This window comes from Dendrobates tinctorius, unplaced genomic scaffold, assembly GCF_039654945.1.
Source record: "Dendrobates tinctorius isolate UK_male_01 unplaced genomic scaffold, ASM3965494v1 ptg000254l, whole genome shotgun sequence".
In the NCBI taxonomy this organism is placed as follows: domain Eukaryota; kingdom Metazoa; phylum Chordata; class Amphibia; order Anura; family Dendrobatidae; genus Dendrobates; species Dendrobates tinctorius.
In genome coordinates, this window is record NW_027361921.1 from 10,843,617 (window position 1) to 10,863,900 (window position 20,284).

The following is a 20,284-nucleotide window of genomic DNA, read 5'->3' on the forward strand; positions in this document are numbered from 1 at the left end:
CAGAGTGACATTCCAGTTGCTCACGCGTGGGACCACAACCATTCCACGGCCTCCGCCGGAGTAGTGCAGAATTTGGAAGAGCCCTTGTAAACAATATGGAGTCGAGCTGGGTAAATCATTGAGTATAAGATGTTTCTTTCTCTGAGTTGCTTCTTGATCTCCATAAATTAAGCCCGCTGCTTCTGTAGCTCCATGGAAAAATTGATAACGTGACATTATTGAATTTAATGAGGCTTTTTTTGCCTTGCCAGGCGGAGGATAGCATCTCTGTCCCTGCAGTTTAGGAGACGTGCCAAAAAGGAAGTGGCGGACTGCCTGGGGGGGAGAGATTTTGTTGAGACCCTATGGGCCCTTTCTACAGAAAAGGTTGAAGAGCACTCCTCCCAGAGTGTCTTTAAGCCAATTTTCCAAAAATTGCTCCGGCCGTTGACCTTCAGAGCGTTCTGGTAATCCAATGATTCGGATATTATTCCGTCACGACCTGTTTTCCAGGTCGTCCGCCTTCTGCCTTCAGGCATTCATGAAGCCAGCTACTTTTGTCAGTTTAGTTTCCAAGGGCGTAATTGTATCTTCCAGGCTGGAGACTCTCGTGTCAACTTCCATAATGCGCCCTCTCATGGCTTGCATATCCTGCTGAAGACGCCCCACTTCCGAATGTACCTCCAATATTTTCCCAGTCAAGGATGTTTTATTTAGAGATATGGCTTGCATTAATTGTTCAGACGCCTGCCTTAGAGTCAAGTCTTCTTGATTCCCTCCCTCTCTGCCGTCAGAATTGCGATTATTACACTGGTCCGCAGCTTTGGCATTTGAAGGAGTATTTCTGCCAGATCTTGAATTATCAGAGGGGTCGGGCCTTGCAAATTCTTTTTAATTTTTCAGTCACCCCTGAACTCTTCAGTGGGCTCATGGTTGAGGTATGTGGTATAGCAAGTTGGTGAAGTAAATTGTCCCTTTCTTTTGCCCCTAACTTATAGCAGCTCTCTTGTAGTGCAGGAGCTTAATTTGCCTGAATTTACTATTGTGAGACAGAACAACCAAACTTATCTGGTCAGTTGTGCAACTCTTTTCCAGCTATAATATAATATGCTGCTCTGTCAGCAAGTCTCTGCGTTATCCACCCTTCCAGCCCCAGGGAATTGGGGAACTGAAAGTGAAAGTACAGAGCTATCAGCACAGTCTGTTATGTCGTTTTATCAGCAGGATATAGTACCCAATGCGATCTTAGTTTCAGGGCAGTGTGATCGTTTTATAAAGGTCCTACAACAGACCCCGATGTGCGATCCGATGAAGTGTGCTGTCAGCAAACTGCTGAGGAGACGGCGGCCCCAGTCCCAAGCAACTGAGAGGTGATGAGAGCAGTGAATGTAATCAAGGTGGTGGGCTCCAACGGGCGGCATATAACTTCAATGAGGGAGCACGGGGCTCATTTCTCAGAGCTCACACTGTGCGTACCCTCCTGTGTACCTTTAGGAGTCCTGCGCTCCGTCAACCCGCTGTACCTGAGGTGAAGTCTTCCAGGCTGCGTCTCCGTTACAGAGCACGCAGTAGGAAATGGCTGCCGCCCCCTTGCTGGCTCTGCTTTCCGTCCGGATCTCCCGGCATCTACCCTGACCGGAGCCGCACTCCGCACCTCCTCGGAAGCCAGAGGCTCTCCGGAGCCCAGGGGGTCCACAGTATTATCAAGGTGGGTCTTTCAGGTGATTATAAAGCATGTCCCTCTCAGCTCCCCTGCATCACCTTGTTTTCTCATTTTGACTCTCATAGTTGTAGTCTACCTATGATGTCAGTTACAGGCCCCTCTCTTTAAGTGGGAGAACTTGCACAATTGAAAACTGACAATACTTTTCCCCACTGTACATGCCCATATAGACAGCTTATTAGTAGGGACAATCTTACTGACAAATTCTGTGTAATTTGTATGATCACTGGAGGTTTGAGCCTTGTAGCTTTGTCTGCTATAGAGCAGGACAATAATCATCTTTATATAGCGCCAACATATTCCGCAGCGCTTTACAGTTTAACAGTTTCAAAACAAGTCATAAGTAACAACGTTAACAATACAATAATTAAAGCAAAATAAGACGACCCTGCTCGTGAGAGCTTACAATCTACCATGAGGTCAAGCATGAGCTGCTCTTTTTCATAGAGATGAATATGCCAGTGAGGAACAAAGATATTGGTGCACTCAGCCATTTACCATGGGGCCTGGTTTTAGGATGTCTGCTTTGCTGTAGATTGCAATATTAACACAGTTAAGATTCTGCTATGAAATTTAAAAAAAAAAAAAAAAAAAAAACACAGGAAGAGGGAAGGGATATTTTCAACTCGCCATGTGTGAATACATCCTCAATAGTAGGGTGAGGTTCACGGACTCCAGCTGGGCAGCAAAGTCATATAGGAAAATGGGGATTCCAGAATCCTCAGCTTGAGATTAAAACATCACTTTTAATAACATTTAAAATGAAAAAATCATAATGATAAAATAAAATCGCGGGGTGGGGGGGTGGAATGAGGGACTAATCCCCCTCTCCCCCAGTTCCCTCCTCCTTCTTCTGCCTTCCTTTTATTTTATCATTATGATTTTTTCATTTTAAATGTAATCATTAAAAATCGGGTATTAATTTCAACACCAAGTGGATGCAGGAATACCCTTTTTTCTATTTGACTTAATATTGCAATACAATATGTTATGGTATTCAAAGACAGTGTCTAAAATTGAATTACAAATTGCATAACTTAATTTTTTAGGCATTGATCTGTCTGCAAACCAAGATGAGGAGAGCGATCAAGAGACATTCCAATTAGAGATCAAGAAGGACACACAGAAATGTGCCTTTCGGACTCATACTGGGAAATATTGGACCCTGTCAAGTAATGGTGGAATCCAAGCAACTGCTTCAACTTTGTGAGTTTACCAGCTGTTTGGCCAAATCTTTGGAAACACTAGCAATTACATATGTTAGTACTAAATGTTATCAGGTGTCTTTCAGAATTCTGTGTAAATTGCCTGCTTATACAATGGACTTTACTTATAATGTGCAGTATGTGTAAAACAAGCAAAATTTTAAAATTTCGTCTTTTCCTATTTCTTTTTCTCCCATAAACTAGTGTGGCAAGTTACTGTTTGTGCATGACCATCTCTGCATCTAGAATGGAGATCGGACATACTTGTACACTTTCATACCAATCGTATTTAGTATTCTTACCATAAGTGTCTTGTGAGGTAGGGTCTATCAGATTCTGCTATGCATACCTATTCCAAAACATTAGCATAGGCCAAGTGTCTGCCATTTCACCTTCCTGATTTGACACCCCATCCATTTATAAGTGAAGAAGGGATACAACTAAATAAGTCGTACAAATGAAGTAGTTAAGAATTATTCTATTAGAACATTGTAAGTGTATGACTGATGGGCCCTCTGTCAAACATAAAAATTGGGCTCTAGACCACCAATTATGACTAGGAGCAATAGTTTCACATCCACACCATCATTGCATCCTATGTCTCTAAGACTAATTGAGAAGGCTGAGTGCTCTAATAGAATACAACTACTATACAGTCACAAAATCCTTGAAAGACAGTGATGAGAGGATGCGTCGTAGTAACAGAGCAAAATTTTTTTTCAAGGTCAAAGAGCTAAATGAAGGGAAGATGAGCTGCCCTGGAAACAAAGCTATGTTTTATTCTGTAGAGTGTTCAATAGAACTTGAATAATTGTACTGCCTAAAGAGGGTATTTTCTCTGCAAGCTGGCATCTCGGGTATTACTGGGTACTACATATTTCAATGGCATGCTTAAAAGTTCTCAGGGCAGGCTACCCTATACGGCTATTGTGGAGCAACTGGGGGATCACTGGGTGCTCTGGTCTGCTAGCTTGACACCACATGGACCAGAGATCTTCCCACTGTCCTTTCCTGTGGGCATAATACTATTCGGACAATGCAGGGTGAGGGTAAAATAGTGTGGCAATACTTTATTGAACCACAAAACAGTAACAAATAGGACAATCCCAGCAAAATACATAAGATGGTGCACATTACAGACTTGCCAGGATTAGAGCAGCTGCAACATTGAGGCGTCTAGAGCCAACTACCCTACCAATTGCACCCTGCTTTTGGCGGGCCCCACCGAGAGGAGATGACAAGTTTAGGAAACTGACAGTTCATTGATGTATGCGGCCAGGTGACTGGAATGTCCCAACCTAAATTCTCCAAATGTCTTTTGAGGGTTCAGTGATGGTCAGTGAAGCAGCTCTGTTTTTTTTCAGCTGGAGCCAAGATGCCATGGCTATTGTAATGTAGAGTCTCTCAAAACATTGGCAGATCCTTTTTTTTATTTATAGTTCACAACATGCATAGTTTGTCCTTCATATTTGCAGAGCACCAAAGGGTTGTCAACATATTAATAAACATTGTTTATTTATCTTGTGCCTTTGTTTCCTTAGGATCTTAGCACAGTAGTAGTACTGCAATACTAGCACAGATACAATAGCTAATCAGCAGCCGTTCAACAAACATTAATTCAATTGACAAGAAGAGTCAACATTCTCATTTTAACAATAGCTCATGTCCCTGGGCCTACTGAAATGTGTCTGGATAAATAATAATAAATGCTATGTCGTCACCAATTATGTTAGATCACTATGCTTCTTGGTTAGCTTACTAAAAGCATTTTGAAATACTTTTTTAGTTTAGGCAGAAAACCCTGTTTTGGACAGGGGAAAAATAACTATTCAAATTGACCCTCCTCTCTGACACTTTAAAACGAAATATACCGTGTTTTGCCTACCATTTTTTACATACCGTTAGGTAGCCATATGGGGAAATGGGGCTTGGTGATGGCGGCGTGGCGTGACAGGAGGCAGGGTTGCTGCTTCAGGCCAAGGGCTGGGAGGAGGGAGTGTCCCAGAGGTGTGGGAAACAGGCCCTTGTCTTCAAGAAAAAATTGGCACTGAGACGTGAGTAGTCCCCACCCTGCCCATTGATTTCCCAGCATTGGACTTCAGGAAAATGGCCGCCAGTGGCGGTGCATGTGCAGATTCTGGTTTTGGCTATGTTAAGATCAGGGCTCTGTGGGCCATATAATCACTTCCAGGACTCTATGTTCTTTACTCTGTAGATGGTTTTTAATGACTATATGGAGTCATTGTTTTGTTGAGGAATAAATTAGGAGCCAATCAGACACCTCCCTGATTATTGCACAAAGGATACTTAAGTGCCTGGATTTATCAGCATTGAGCACAACCAGAAATGGTCAATGTTGAGGATAGAGTTGTTGGCCAAGGAATCTAAGGCTGGTTTCACACTAGCGTTTTTTAGCGCTGCGCTTTGTGCGCGTAAATGCGCATGCGTCCTGCACCCCTATCTTTAACATGGGGGCGCATGATCTAGCGTATGCACGCGTTTGTATGCGATTTTGTGCGCATGCGTTTTTGTAGTGTGCGCCTAGGCGCCCTGGACGCAACCTGTTTTTGGTCCGTCCGACCTGCCTCAAAAAAAACGCATGTGCACATTTGCGCACACAATGCTCAAAAAAATCACATTACAGTCTATGTGAATGCAGGCGTGCGCATGGAGATGCGCACACCTGCATTTAAAATTAGCATGCGTTTTAAGAGTTAACATGGCTACAAACTGGTTAATAGCATGTGCCTAAAAAAAGCAAACACATACAAAACACATGATGTGTTTTTTTTGCATGCGATTCTATTGCGCGCGCAGCGCTAAAAACCGGTAGTGTGAAAGTAGCCTAAGATCCGTTTGCAAAAACCAATCGGTGGCAGTAAACAACCACAGATCAAAAATTGTTTAATAGCTTACGGTAAACAATCTGCACTAAACAATCAGAAGATCGTTCATTCAGGATGTCATTGTTCTTGGCAGTGTGAGTCCTTTTTACAAATGATCCACCACCAAAAAAGGATAATCTTTTGTGCTACTCATCCATGATAACCTTTCAGTGTAAATGCAGCTGAATAGCAGCAAATAAAGAGCCGCTTCCCATCAAAATTTGAAAATATCCAGCAGTGTCATAAGCTCAGAACTGTCAGCAAACACGGGGGACGCATCTAAACCCATGTGCTGTTAAACGCATTCTGGCCAGAAGTGGCAGAATTGTGGCTAAAAAGTCACGTCGACATGGAAGCAAGGCCAAGTAACTCTGGTGTAGCCTATATGCATAGTTAAGCATGGTGGAAGCTTCTTGTAAGTTTGAGGATGCGTTTCAAAAAATGTATTTTGGGATTTGATCAGGATTAATTGTGCCCTCAATGCAGAGAAATACATGTATTAATTATGCTTCAGGGAGGTGTCTGCTTTGGCTCCAAATTTATTCTGTAGCAACCCAAAACATACAGCTAATGTCATTAATAACCAACCAGCAGAAACAATAAATCTTGAAAGTGATGATACGGCCCCCACAGATGGAGAGATTACATGAAAAGACAGACGTATTTGCCCTAGCATGTAATAATATATATTGTTTATTTATTACATGCTAGAGCAAATGCATCTGTCTTTTCAGGTAATCTCACCGTCATGTTCCGCAGCACTTTACATTTCAGAGGGGCCTTGTACAGACAATAGACATTACAGCATAACAATAATCACATAGATCATAACTGATACCAAGAGGAATGAGGGCCCTGCTCACAAGCTTACAGTCTGTGCTAACCCAGCAACCCTTACTTGCATATCCTCTATGTGAAAGGTGCTGTTGATGTATCTAGTGCACCTTGCTAAGACTTGTGCACAGCCAACAGGTAATTTGCACATTTGTCTATCCTACATGCACAAGGCCAGTCGTTACCTGGCAGGTGTCAGTCCATGGCAGATGTACTATATAGAACAGAACAGAGCAAATGTAAATTATATTACTTTTTTTTTTTTTTTTTTTTTTTTTACAGAAATGACAATTGTTACTTTAGCATTGAGTGGTGTGATCGGCGGATTACCTTAAAGGCAGCAAATGGAAAATTTGTGATTGCTAAGAAAAATGGTCAGCTTTCTGCATCTGTGGATGCGGACGGTGAGCATTATATACGTATATGTATGTGTTTATTATTGTTAGTCTAATAATCTATAATATAATAATCTAATAGATTTTTTTTTTTTTTTTAAGTGGAAAAAAACTTGCTGTTTAAACTCTGTATTACTGTTCTTTCTTCCCCTAATTAAGTGGCTATTACATGCATTTTCTACATCTTGGAGTCTGTAGTTATGCCATTTTCATCTGGCTGCACTCCTAAACTAACTTAGGAGTGGATCGTAAACATACAGGACTCTGTGGTCTGTGGATCTGGGCCATGCTCTGACCATAAAACACAGATTACTAAACCAATAGTCCAATTTTCAGTGACATTAGGTATCTACTCCCAAAATTCAATGTACAATTCTACACACTACCCGTAGAGAGTGAACCACTACTGGATAAAGGAGTGCGAGTCAGAACATTTAAAATTATGTAATGTTTATTTAATCATGATAAAACACAAATCTAAAATTCAGAAGGTGCAGAAAAAGGAGGGAGAGACTGTGGAGCTCACAATTGTAAACTAAGCCGCCGGGTACATAGTATGACCAAATGCTAGTATGCCAGTAAACCTGCATGAGTCCTATTACTGGGGGCAATGAATACTGCTGTGCCAATAATGATTCATTTACCTAAATAGTACATGCATTATAAAATATACACAGCGTAATAGTAAATAATTATCCTGCAGAGGCCAAAAAGTACTTGCAAAATTACCACTGTCTGCACAGACATAGATTTAATGGTGAACACACTTGTTAGTCAATGCAGGGGAAAGTAATCACCAGAGCCTCTGTTTCCATAGCAGTTTATCTCCATTGTAAGGTGGCATACTACACTTGCAAAAATGCAGGAATCCAAAAACCAAATGTTCAGCAAGCAGACATGGTCATGACGACTTTACCTGGATTCTGGCAGCGTGATACAAAAAGTGGAGACGTCCCGTCCCTCTGCCCCGATGCGCACGTTTCACCCTTCTTTTTCTGCACCTTTTGTATTTTATCATGATTTAATAAAAATGACATAATTTTAAATGTTCTGAATCTCACTCCTTTATCCATAAAACACAGATGTATGAATCCAGGATTTTAGCTTTTTCCACAATGTAGGGTCCATATCTGCTTATGGCTTTCAAATACTGGCTCCAAAATATCAGTACGCCAAGAGACAGTGTGTGAAGGGGCTGTTTACTTTAGGCATTTCCTCACTTTTTAGTGTGGTCACTTGGTCTTTTTCTTTGTGACATTTACTTCAGCACACTCCCTCCAGCGCTCCTCTCGAGTTGCAGTGTGGTGGTTCTTGTGCTTTATCCTGTGAGCCTCTATTACGGCACCATAAGAGCAATGAGAAACGCTGCCACAGCAAAAAGATAGGAGGGCCGAATCCTCGGGCTTCTGCATTGTGACAGCTGCTGAGGCACACTTTCCCCAAGTGACCAGACTACCTGGGTTCACGTCTAAGGTGCCACCCCATCCACAAAGAGACTGTACTAATTTGGGTTTAAATTTTTCACTATCTAAAAACTGCCACTAGAGACATTCATTAAACTTTAAATGGAATGTTGTTGTTATACGAGACCAGAGATATAAAAATAAATCTGCTCTTCATTGGTATTAAGGTGTAGATCTTCCATTTTTTTTATGATTTTGTAAAAATCTTTTTTTCCTCTCCCCCCCCCCCCCCCCCCCCCCCCAGTGGAATCTGAACAATTCCTGATGAAACTTATTAATCGTCCACTAATTGTCTTGAGGGGAGAGCATGGCTTCATAGGGTGCCGCAAAGTGACCGGGACCTTGGACTGTAACCGTTCAACTTATGATGTATTTCAACTGGAATTTAACGAAGGCGCCTATAACCTTAAAGGTAGGCATTTTTTGAATTCTAAACTAAATACATTCTATGTTACATTTTGCATGCAAATAATATTTTGTTATTGCTTAGGCACATCCTTTGTATATGTGCACAGGGAAGTGTATGGATGGAGTCAGAGGTCTTAATAGCACCTGCACAAGTGTCATACACTTTAAAAGAAAAAGAAAGTCATGCATGTTGCTACGTGAGACTACTTAACCTTCAAGAGGCGAGTGGGTAAATCTGTAGAGTCATGGAATATACTCACCTGACAAGGGCTGCAGCACAGAGCTGAAAACTTGTTTGTGCTTGGAATTTTTTTTTTTTTTTTTTTTTTTTTTTTTGAAAAGGTATCTACTTATTACTTGCTGTGGTACCACCTTCTTTCAAGCAGCATATGTGGCGCGCTGACTTTTGTCACCATTTTTATCACTAATGCATTTTTGAGTGAACAACAGCATTCAAAGTAATTGAGAGAGAGATATAATATATATCTCTAATATACATATATATGTCTCTAATATACACACACACATATATATATATATTATTTTGGGAGAGGGGGACAATTAATCGTCTAATGTAGGAAAAAGAGGTGTGTATTATGGACGCAAAAACCCAAAATAAATACAAATTGTATATTAATAATCAATTTTTATTGAAAACATAAAAAGGACACACAAGTGACAAAAACTAATTAAAAACAATTAAAGGCCAAAAAACAAGAATTTGGCCTGAAATGACACTCCAGAATAACAGGTCTTTAAATGAAAACCTGATACATACCCCCCTCCAATAAATGTGGGCAGAGACTTATGAAATGGTGTAAAATACACAAGTGTGCGCAGACCAAAAAATGAACCTCAGTGCATAATAAACAGCTCTCAGTCTATCTGAAAACATACGGTGCAAAGGACACAATAAGTATGATATAACAAGACACAATAATCCATAAATAGCCTTAGAGCATGGTTGCAGTTGCCCAAAATGTATAAATACACCACACAATGAAACACTATGACTTGAGAAACAACAGTATTAGAAAATATATATATACCAATACTCTAAATACCAAAAGGTTATGAACCCATGAGGATGATGATGGATCGAATATCTGAAAGAATGACAGTTGTCGAAAGAATGAATGAAGTTGCCATAGGTGTAGATATACCACACAATAGAAGACTATAGCCTCAACAAAAAACTTTTCAGGTCTCTACAATAAGAGACATACCAAACCTCTGAGTACCTAAAGGCTGCACACCCATGAGGGTGAGATAAAAATATCATAATAAATCAAATGCCCGCAAGATGTAATAAAAATAGGAGGGGGGGATGTTACCCCACGCGTATCGCCACCTCTAGCGTGGCTTCCTCAGGGGAAATGGAGGTTATTAATCGTCTAATCGCTTGTTCTGTGTTCTGCGATTCCACAGTGTTGCAGTAAATGGTTAGCTGGGCTTCATAGAAGACTGGGATTTTAGCTAGAGGCTGAGCTTCATAGCTTAGACATGGCAGACACAAAAATTCCTGTGTGTCCAGAAAGATCTATATTCGTTAGACACTTCACATTCAATATATCAACAGTCTTGTTGTGGTTAGTAGCCACCAGACTACAAGAGATTCCAACTACAATAATGCATATAAAATCATTAATTAATGACAATCAAATAAAACTATGATAAAAGAAAGGTAAAAGGGGCAAAAACCTCCAAAAAAAAAGGGGGGAGGGAGACAAAATGTTGTAGCATGTAAATTAATAGGGGACTAAGAAGAGTGTGCCAGATTATTGGTTGGACTAATGCCACCCGTATTAACCGCTTAACGTCCAATGATGCGGTGAGCCCGCATCAAAGCCGGGACATGTCGGCTGTTTTGAACAGCTCATATGTGCCCACAATAGGCTTAGGTGGAATCTCGATCCACCTGCGCCTATTAACTAAGTTAAATTCCGCTGTCAAACGCTGACAGCGGCATTTAACAAGCGCTTCCGGACGCGCGTCCGGAAATGCGCACATCGCTAACCCCCATCACGTGATCGGGGGTCAGCGATGTGTTGGCATAACAACCTGAGGTATCCTCGAGACCTCTGGTTGTTGATGCCGGATTGCTATGAGTGCCATCCGGTGATGAGCGCTCATAGCAATGCAGTAATTCTGCTGCATTTAGGCGATCTGAGCATTGCCTATATGTAGCAGAGCCGATCAAGCTATGGAGGCTATTTGAAGCATGTTAAAAAAAAAAAAAAAAAATAGAAGTTAAAATCCCCCCCCCCCCTCGCTACATTAAAAAAAAAAAAAAGGATTAACCCGATCGCTAAACGGCGTAGCGAGAAAAAATATACAACACCAGACTTACATTTTTTTTTTTTTTGCTTGCCGTGACATTGCATTAAAATGCAATAACGGGCGATCAAAAGAACGTATCTGCACAAAAGTGGTATAATTAAAAATGTCATCTCTACCCGCAATAAATAACCCTCACCCAACCAGAGATCGCAAAAATTGGAGTCGCCACGGGTCTCGAAATATGGCGCAATATTTTTTTTTTTTTTTATACAAACTTTGGAATTTTTTTTCACCACTTAGATAAAAAAAGAACCTAGACATGTATGTTTGGTGTCTATGAACTCGTGATGACCTGGAGAATCAAAGTGGCAGGTCACTTAACATTTGGTGAACCTAGCAAAAAAAGCACTTGGAATTTTTTTCCTGTTTTGTAGTACATGACATGGTAGAACCAATGGTGTCGTTCAAAAGTACAACTCGTCCCGCAAAAACAAGCCCTCACATGGCCATATTGACGGAAAAACAAAAAAGTTATGGCTCTGGGAAAAATGAAAATGCAAAACCAAAAATACCCCTGGTCGCTAAGGGGTTAAATGCACAAAAAATGGATGTAAACAATAAAGACCAACAAATAATGCAATAAATAATGAAATTCATTATTTATATGCATTATTGTAGTTGGAATCTCTTCTAGTCTGGTGGCTACTAACCACAACAAGACTGTGTTGATATATGGCAGACACGAAGCCTAAAGCAGGTACCTAGGTTCCATTGCAGCCTATCGGTACCCATAATTGTTTCACAGGAATGCTGATGAGCACATGGAACGGCATGCGCCTTAATTGATGCTGTCAGTTTGACAGTGGTATTTAAGGTGTTTACAGCAATAATCAGAAGGCAGATAGAGCCTGGCTGTATAGCACAACTGGTATATGCTGGGTAGGTGGCTGTGTGCGCTCCTCAGCTTGTTCCAAATATACAATGTTGGGTTCCTAAATTTGAAAAGAGGTTATAATGTAATTTTCTATCATTAAAGCAGATATGTTCTGCGTCTTGTAATCTGAGGACTACAATATCAATCTGAACTACTCAAAAGGGCCACAATAAAACTTAAAGGAGTATTCTCCTCTGATAGATACACTTTTGATATTTCTAAAATAAATATCTGTAACAATTCTATGATTGGTTTGCTTCCACTTACAGAACTATATACTATTGAAAGAATGCATGTCGCCTCTTCCCTGTTTGCATTCAGAAATCATGTTCATGTGCTTGTATGTTTTCTTTCTTTCTAAGATTACAAACTAAAATGTGTCTATATAAATGCACAGACCATGGGAAACACTGAGAATTGGAGCTGCTAACACAGGAAGAGAGATCTGATGTCATAGGCATCATTGAAGCTTGGGATGATGCACATGATTGGAATACAAACCTTAAAGGCTACAACTTATAAGAAACCGGCTTAACAAGAAGGGAGAATGTGTTATATTGGTAAAGTGTATATCTCTACTTAGATCCAAGCTTCAGAGAATGGTAGCTCTGTAAAAATTGAGTAAAAATACAAAGAGAAGAACAAAAAGGACACTATTGTGGGTGTTTACTATTTGCCTCTTGGACAGTCTTAAGATATGGATGAACTCTTTTTACATCAGAGGTCTCTGTTCTCAAAAAAGTATGACATGGTTATCATAGGAGACTTTTAACTATTAAGATATTTGTTGGCAATCTCGGGTAAAAGTAGTAAGTCCAAAAAATTCCTATCTTCTCTCGCTGACAACTTTTTTCAAATTGTAGAAGAGTAAACAAGGGTTTCTTCCATCTTAGACCTAATTGTTACCAGCAGGGATGAAATGGTTGAGGAAGTAAAGATGGCTGGGAATGTAGGAGGCAGCAATCATGTTATGCTCAAATTTTGGATTACAAGAGAAAGAAGATCTGCGAGGACTCAGACTTTATGGTTGGACTTCAGAAAGGCAGATTTTAATGAACTCAGAAAGAGGGTAGGAAAGGTCTAATGGCTTGTTGTTCTAAAGGACAGAAATATCTAAGAAGGAAGGTGGAGTGTGTGAAGCGATAATTTAATTCAGCAATCAGTAACAATCCTGAAAAGAAGGAACAATTTGAAGCATTTAAAGAGACCAGGATGGATGAACACAGAACTTAAGCACTTGGTAAAAAGGAAAAAACAAAAAAAAAGTCAAAGATGCTATAGGATTTTTACAGGATAAAAAGGTGACTTCGTCAAAAATGATGTTGAGATTGCTGAAATTTTTAAATTCCTAATTTGCATCTGTGTTCCATAAGAAAGCAATTGTAACGTCAATTGATCTTCACGGTGCCATTGAAGGAATAGAATAATCCACACTATCCATACACAGAGATGGTGAGGGAATGGTCCAGAAGAATTACATCTTAGGGTAATGAAAGAGGTATCAGAGGAAATTGCAGAACCACAACCCAGAACCTCTGAAAATTCTTGGAAAACAAGAAGTGTTGTCCCTACCAGGCTTCTGGTACTTCTGTCTTCAAAAAAGTAAAGAAGATGGAGCCAAGAAATTACAGCCCAGTGAACCTTACCCTCTGCACCAATAAAGATGCTTGAGCAAATTATTAAACAGCATGTATGTAATTACATGGATAAGAATACAGTATTTAACCAGAGCCAGCATGGTTTTGTAGCAAACAAGTCATGTCAGACTAATATAATTTCCTTCTATGATGGAATCACTAACTGGGTGGATTAAGGAAATGCGGTATACTTTATCAAATGTTTTGCAGAAGTCGAGATGTAATATCTCATAATATCCTTATTGAAAAAAATGACCAAGTATAGATTGACAAGGTTACGGGTAGGTGGATGCATAACTGGCTCAATGATCATACTCAGAGTGGTAGTAAATGGTTACACATCAAATTGGAAGAGTGTTTCAAGTGGGGTACTACAAGGGTCTGTCTTGGCCCCAGTGTTATATTACATTTTTGAAAAGGTTCTAGATAAGGGAACTAAAGGTAAGCTAATCAAATTTTGTAGATGATGCAAAGCAAGGAGTGATTAGTTAAAACTATAGAAACCAGAGAGAATTCAAAAGGGTCTAGTTAAGCTTGAACAATGGGCAGCAACTAATAGATTTAAATTTAACAGGGAGAAATACAAGATTCTACATCTGGGCCAGAAAAAAAATTAAAATTGCATCTACAGAGAGGGAGTAATAGAACTAAGCAACAGCACATTTGGAGAAGTCTTGGGTATACAAATAGATCATAGATTGCACATGAATCGACGGTATGATGCATCAGCAAAATATGCAAACACAGATCTGGGATGTATTAAGAGAAGCAGAGTTTCTAGATCTCATGAAGTAATTATCCTCCTCTACTCCTCTTTGGTCATACCTCATCTGGCACCACATTGTAAAAAAAGACATTAAAAAACTTGAGCAAGTTCAGAGAAGACCTAACAGGATTATGATCGGACTGATAACTGTCCTATGAGGAATGTTTAAAGGATCTTGGAATGGTTAGCTTGCAAAAAAGGCTAAGCTTAGACTTAATATCTGTCTACAAATATTTATGTAGAGAGATCATCATTCTCATTTGCACATGGAAACCCAAAGCAATGGAATAAAACCGAAAAAACTTTGATAGTGAGGGTAATCAATGAGTGGAACAAGTTGCCATGAGAGGTGGAGAGGGTCTCCTTCAAAGATGGCCTTCAAACAGAGGCTGGACAGACATCTGTAGGAGATGGTTTAGTGAATTCTGCGTTGAGCAAGGGGTTGGATACGATGACCCTGGAGGTCCCTTCCAACTCTTAACATTCTATGATTCTAATGTAGATACATAATAAATTTATAGGAGAAGTGAAAATCTGCAATTATATTATATGTATACAGATCTAAATCTCATAATCTGATTTGTAAATTACTTCTATATTTCATAGTGCTTTTTTCCTTTTACCTTAGATTCCACTGGAAAATACTGGACCGTGGGAAATGATACTTCTGTTACCAGCAGTAGCCCATCCCGTGTAGATTTCTTCTTTGAGTTCTTTGACCAGAACAAGGTAGCAATCAAGGTGAATGGCCTCTACCTCAAAGGAGATCATGCTGGTGTTCTTAAAGCCAATGGAGAGTCAATTGAGCCTTCTACTTTATGGGAGTACTAAGCGCCTGTAGTCTGTTGCCGGTGTCTGTAACTTTATCCAGTCTAGTATTACACATCCTGTGTTTCTTGTGCCTATGTCTTTCTGAGCAGGATATCACTTATGCATACAACTTTGATTACTAAAGGGGTACTCCTGGGAGAATATATATACACATATATTTTTTATGCAGTCTTTGCCCTCATAAATTACAAAGATGAGATGCCCAGTGCAGTTGTAGTATCTTTTTAACAGTTGTAATTTAGTGTGACAGAAGCTGCTCCTCACTGCCCCCCCCCCTGTTTTCTGCAGAGAAAGGGCTATTATCAGGAGACTGGCTGATGGTAACAGCATGGGGCTGCACACTGCTGTAATGTCCCAGATGAGAGAGGTTATCAGTGAAGATCAGCTCCTGTTACTCCTGCCCCCTGATGTCTCCCTGTCTGCAGTCCAGGAAGAGGGGGGGTGACATGCTCCCTGTTAGTGGCCCTGCAGTGAAGGAGATATCAGGGGGCTGGCCATTACTAGAAGCTGGGGGGTGTGGGAGAAGGCCACTCTCCCTCATCTCATGCTGCAGTGAGAAACACTATTGGGGCTGGCTGATTCTACTAAAATTGAAAAGCAGGCCATGTTTCCCCTCCTCCCCCACTCATTTCAGGCTGGCTGTTACAGCGGGGAACTGAACAGATGGAAAGGATGAGCATTGAGGAGCAGCTCGTGTCACACTGAATTACAAGTGTTATGAAGATAGAACTGCAATGGGCATCTCATGAGGGCAGGGACTGTACGGAATTTTATTTTCCTAGAGTACCCCATTAAGGCTATGTTCCCAGGATGAGCTTTTGATGTTGCAGATTTGCACCTATTAAGTAAATTGTGTAACTTTTTTTTTTTTTTACATGCGTTTTGGAAGCTGTTTTTTTTTTCTTTTGTTTCAAATAAAACTACTTTGTTCTTGATACTTCTGGTATTTTACTTTGACAACTTTATTATAGTCATGTGCAGATTACATGTTTTATTTTTATTGAAACTCAGCGCACCCGCAGGAGAAATTCACATGTTGTAGATTTGAAATGCACATCGCAGGTCAGTTTACTCTGGGGGAAAAAAAAAAAGCACAGTGGTCATGAGATTCCTATAATCCCTACAGGAAATGTAGTATGCTGCGAAAATAGGTGGCGTCAAAAACTCATCTTAGGGACACAGCCTTAAAACTTTTTTTTTTCATTACTTTCTATTTTACAAGTTTGTTCCGCAAAGTAAAATGCTGGTTTCTAAAGACCCCAATCTTAAGTGGTTTAAACCTTGGACCAAATTAGGAAAGTTGTTACCACGTTATTTTTCTGTCTGAATTTGATCTTTAAAGTAATGGATGTTAGTATTTTGTCTGTTTTTCTGAGTAGCATATGCCAAACTTTGTGGAACTCTGCCATATAAAGCACCGTAATTCACAACAATAAGAGTTTAGAATAAAATGGGCATGTCAGATTGATATATCATACTTAGTACTTGCAACAGGTTATGGCTACAAGTCTGTGTTCTAGCATATATAGTAACACACAAAATGCTGTGGTTGGGATGCTAGGAGTGCTGAAAGGACATTGCAAACATATAGTTACGGTATTTTTCAGGTTATCGGGGTATGTGCACACGTTGCGGATTTGGCTAAATCTGCAGGTAAAATGCCCTGCGGATTTAGTGCAGATTTTGTGCTGATTTCCCCTGCGATTTTACACCTGTGGATTCCTATAGTGGAGCAGGTGTGAAAATGCTGCGGAATCCGCACAAAGAATTGACATGCTGCGGAAAATAAACCGTTGCGTTTCCTCACGGATTTTTCTGCAGCATGTGCAGAGCGTTTTTTTTTCCATAGATTAACATTGTACTGTAAATCATTAGGAAATCAGCAGCAAATCCGCAATGTGTGCACATACTCTAAGGGTATATGTGCACACGTTGTGGATTGGGTCCTGCGGATCCGCTGCAGATTTGCTAGTGGTGTACAGTACTATCCTATGAAGAAAAAACGCTCTGCACATGCTGTGGAAAAATCCGTGCAGAAATGCAGTGGTTTATTTTCCCCAGCATGTCCATTCTTTGTGCGGATTCCACAGCGTTTTTACACCCATTCCATTATAGGAATCCGCAGGTGTAAATGCATGCAAAATCCGCAGTAAAACACACGGGTATTTTGACCTGCGGATTCTGTGCGGAAAAATCCGCACACGAATCCGCAACGTGTGCACATACCCTAATGCATCAACCACCTAGTCTTTAAGTGGGTCTCAAGATGAATCCGGAGGAGCTCACCAGCTCTCAGCTTCATGCTTTGCCAAGGACAATGTGCTCATGAAGACTGACGGTTAAAACTAGCGGCACGTTGTGCCACTGGTCTGAACCGAGCACTGTCCGATGCAGTGGCTTTGTCTTCACAGCAACTGAAAAGCACAGGGTCAGATTCAGCCAGCTAAACCATAGAGCCTTGCTCCGCTAACCGGGTACACGGGGACTGCAGGATGACGGATTACCTAGGCAAGGATCTGCACGCTAAAATAAAAATCCCTGTGTTTTTGAGAACTAAGGATTTTTAATATGGGTTAAATGTCAAGGTTGCTTCCCCCCCCCCCCAATTTTAGCCACTTAAGAGCTTTTGACAACTTCTTCTCAGACTTGCTATTTAAAAATACGCAGAAGTTATAGATTAGATCACTTTGATGCTTGCACCTCAGCAATACTGAAACTTTGGCAAGAACTGCCATAAGATGTTTAGTTTTATAATGTGCAACACATGAAGCTCAAAAAAGGAAACCTACATTAAAAAAACCAACCTACCTCACAGCGAGGGCTTTCTGGTCAAAGCAGTTCTCGTTAGATGCCAATAGTTGGGAAGGTTTCATGCCTAATACATTACAGACCGATAGTCTTCTAATACTGGTGCCAATCTTATATCAGAAGCAGACAAATCTCACCGTCCATTGTCAGACATGAGCCTTCATTGTTTTCTCGCTAGAGTGGTGCTAAATATCAGTGTAAACCCAACGGCTTTTCATTGGCTTCAAATCTTGTTATAGGTAAACCGCTTGTATAGAGTTAGCACAGGGAAACTTTGAAGGTGGGGACCTTGTATTTACAGTGATCTTGTTATATCTTCTCAATATTTCTCAAACTATCGTTCAGTATTTTTTCCATTATCTAATGTTTACAGTGCCCATATGAAATGGTGCAGCCCTTTCATAGGTTTTGTTTTTTTCAACTTCTCGCACAGTCATCTCCCCAGATGCTATCCATGGGTAGCCACAATTTTTAAGCTCTGTATTTATACAGCCGGGCTCTGTATAAGTCCACATGCATTACGCACTCTTGGGCCACATGCTTCTTTTTGTACAGTGTATGGCATACAGCATGCTCTGACTTCTAAGCATGTCCAGTTCTGTTGCCGATATTTACTCATTGATATGTAAATGGTAAGATATTAAGCACCATTATTCCACAATACCCTTGTCCAACAATATGGAGATGTTTGCCATTTATCTCTGCTCATGTTAACACTTTATTATCTGCTGCATGTACATTTGGAACTGGACCAGATATGGAGTCCAATATCTGCTAATTTTGTGTTTGTTGGGTGGGGGGTTATGCGCTATCTGGACAATTAACGTTTGTTTTTTTTCCCTGGAAATATTCTGGAATGAAGGGCAGGACCACTTATTTGGGGTTTGCTTTACAGCCAAGTTTTGCAGCATTTTGGACGTTTGCTTCACATGGACAGTGGCTTTGAATGATTCGGTTGTTTTCTTACATTTTTTTTTCATGATTAAATAAAAACAAGCGGTATTTTGGAACGAAATGAAACCTAGTAAATATAGAATCCAAAAGGGGGTGATCCCTTTTTCCAACAATAGGGAAAATCTGAAACCATATTATGTATATATTTTTTAGTTTTGTTTTTTACTTTTCTATGAATCTTTGTATCTGTGGCCATTTTGTCATCCATGTACCTTTCTACACCAGAATTTGATTTTTAGAGATGCATTTAGTTGTACTGAAAACGTCCTCAGTTTTTGCCTCCTGCTTGCTAATCGTTCACCTGTGGTCTAAGAATTAACTCTTATAACAATAAAGTTAAAATTTAGACAGTCAAAAGCTTTGTTACTTGTGACCATTTGCTGTATCTTTGGCTGGTACATAACCTGGCTACAATTTAAATAAAATAAATACATTGACTACATTTGTTTTCTCTCATTCTTTCTGCACGGCTAAATTACAAAGTTCCCATAGCGACTCTAAACCCTTAAAGGGAACCTACCATATCCAGAAATGCGATTTATCTTCTGTAGAGGGTTAATTTGCCCACTTTACTGGAAGCATGGCTGGAGGGAGAAAATGTATTTACCCCTTAATGACAGTCAATACGTCTTTTTACTGACCTGAGATATAAGAGAATATCATTCCCATACAGGTGACAATCCAGCAGATGTCGGCTGTACACGATAGCTGACAACTTGCTGCATCAGCCACGGTCAGTGTTGTCACCGTCCATATCTGTTTAACCCCTTAGATGCTGCTGTCAATAGTGACTATATCATATAGTGTGACTTCTCCCTCTTTATCCCCATCGGCACCCTGATTTTGGGGTCCTGATGTTTGCCATGGCAATTCACGAGCAAATAGTGGCCTTAGAGTCTGCCGACTACAATTACCTGTTCAAAAGTCAGCGACGTTTAGGTGGTAAAGATAAACTTTCATTCCTATCATGCCACTTTGTATTCCTGAAAAGCACCTAAAGGGTTAATAAACTACCTGACAGCAGTTTTCAGTCTGACAGGGGGTGCTGTTTTTAAAATGGTATCACTTTTGGGGTTTTTCCAATATATAGGACCCCTAAAGTCTCTTCAAACCTGGATATGTCTCTAAAAACATAATAATTTTGTAAATTTCACTGAAAAAAATTACTGCTACATTTTAAAC

The 20,284-nt window shown here is 40.2% G+C and overlaps 1 protein-coding gene across 2 annotated transcripts in view; it reads left to right on the forward strand.

Moving 5' to 3' along the window:
• The window catches only part of FSCN1 (fascin actin-bundling protein 1), a 51,451-nt gene extending 31,907 nt beyond the window's left edge, over positions 1-19,544 (forward strand). Inside the window, exons 2-5 of one of the 2 annotated variants that reach the window (XM_073558154.1) lie at positions 2,752-2,908; positions 6,909-7,051; positions 8,729-8,896; positions 15,138-19,544. In XM_073558154.1, coding sequence (XP_073414255.1) covers positions 2,752-2,908; positions 6,909-7,051; positions 8,729-8,896; positions 15,138-15,340 — 671 coding nt within the window. In that variant the 3' untranslated portion in view covers positions 15,341-19,544. The remainder of the gene's footprint in view (positions 1-2,751; positions 2,909-6,908; positions 7,052-8,728; positions 8,897-15,137) is intronic. The other variant, XM_073558155.1, reaches the window with a different exon arrangement.
• The last annotated feature ends 740 nt before the right edge of the window (positions 19,545-20,284 follow it).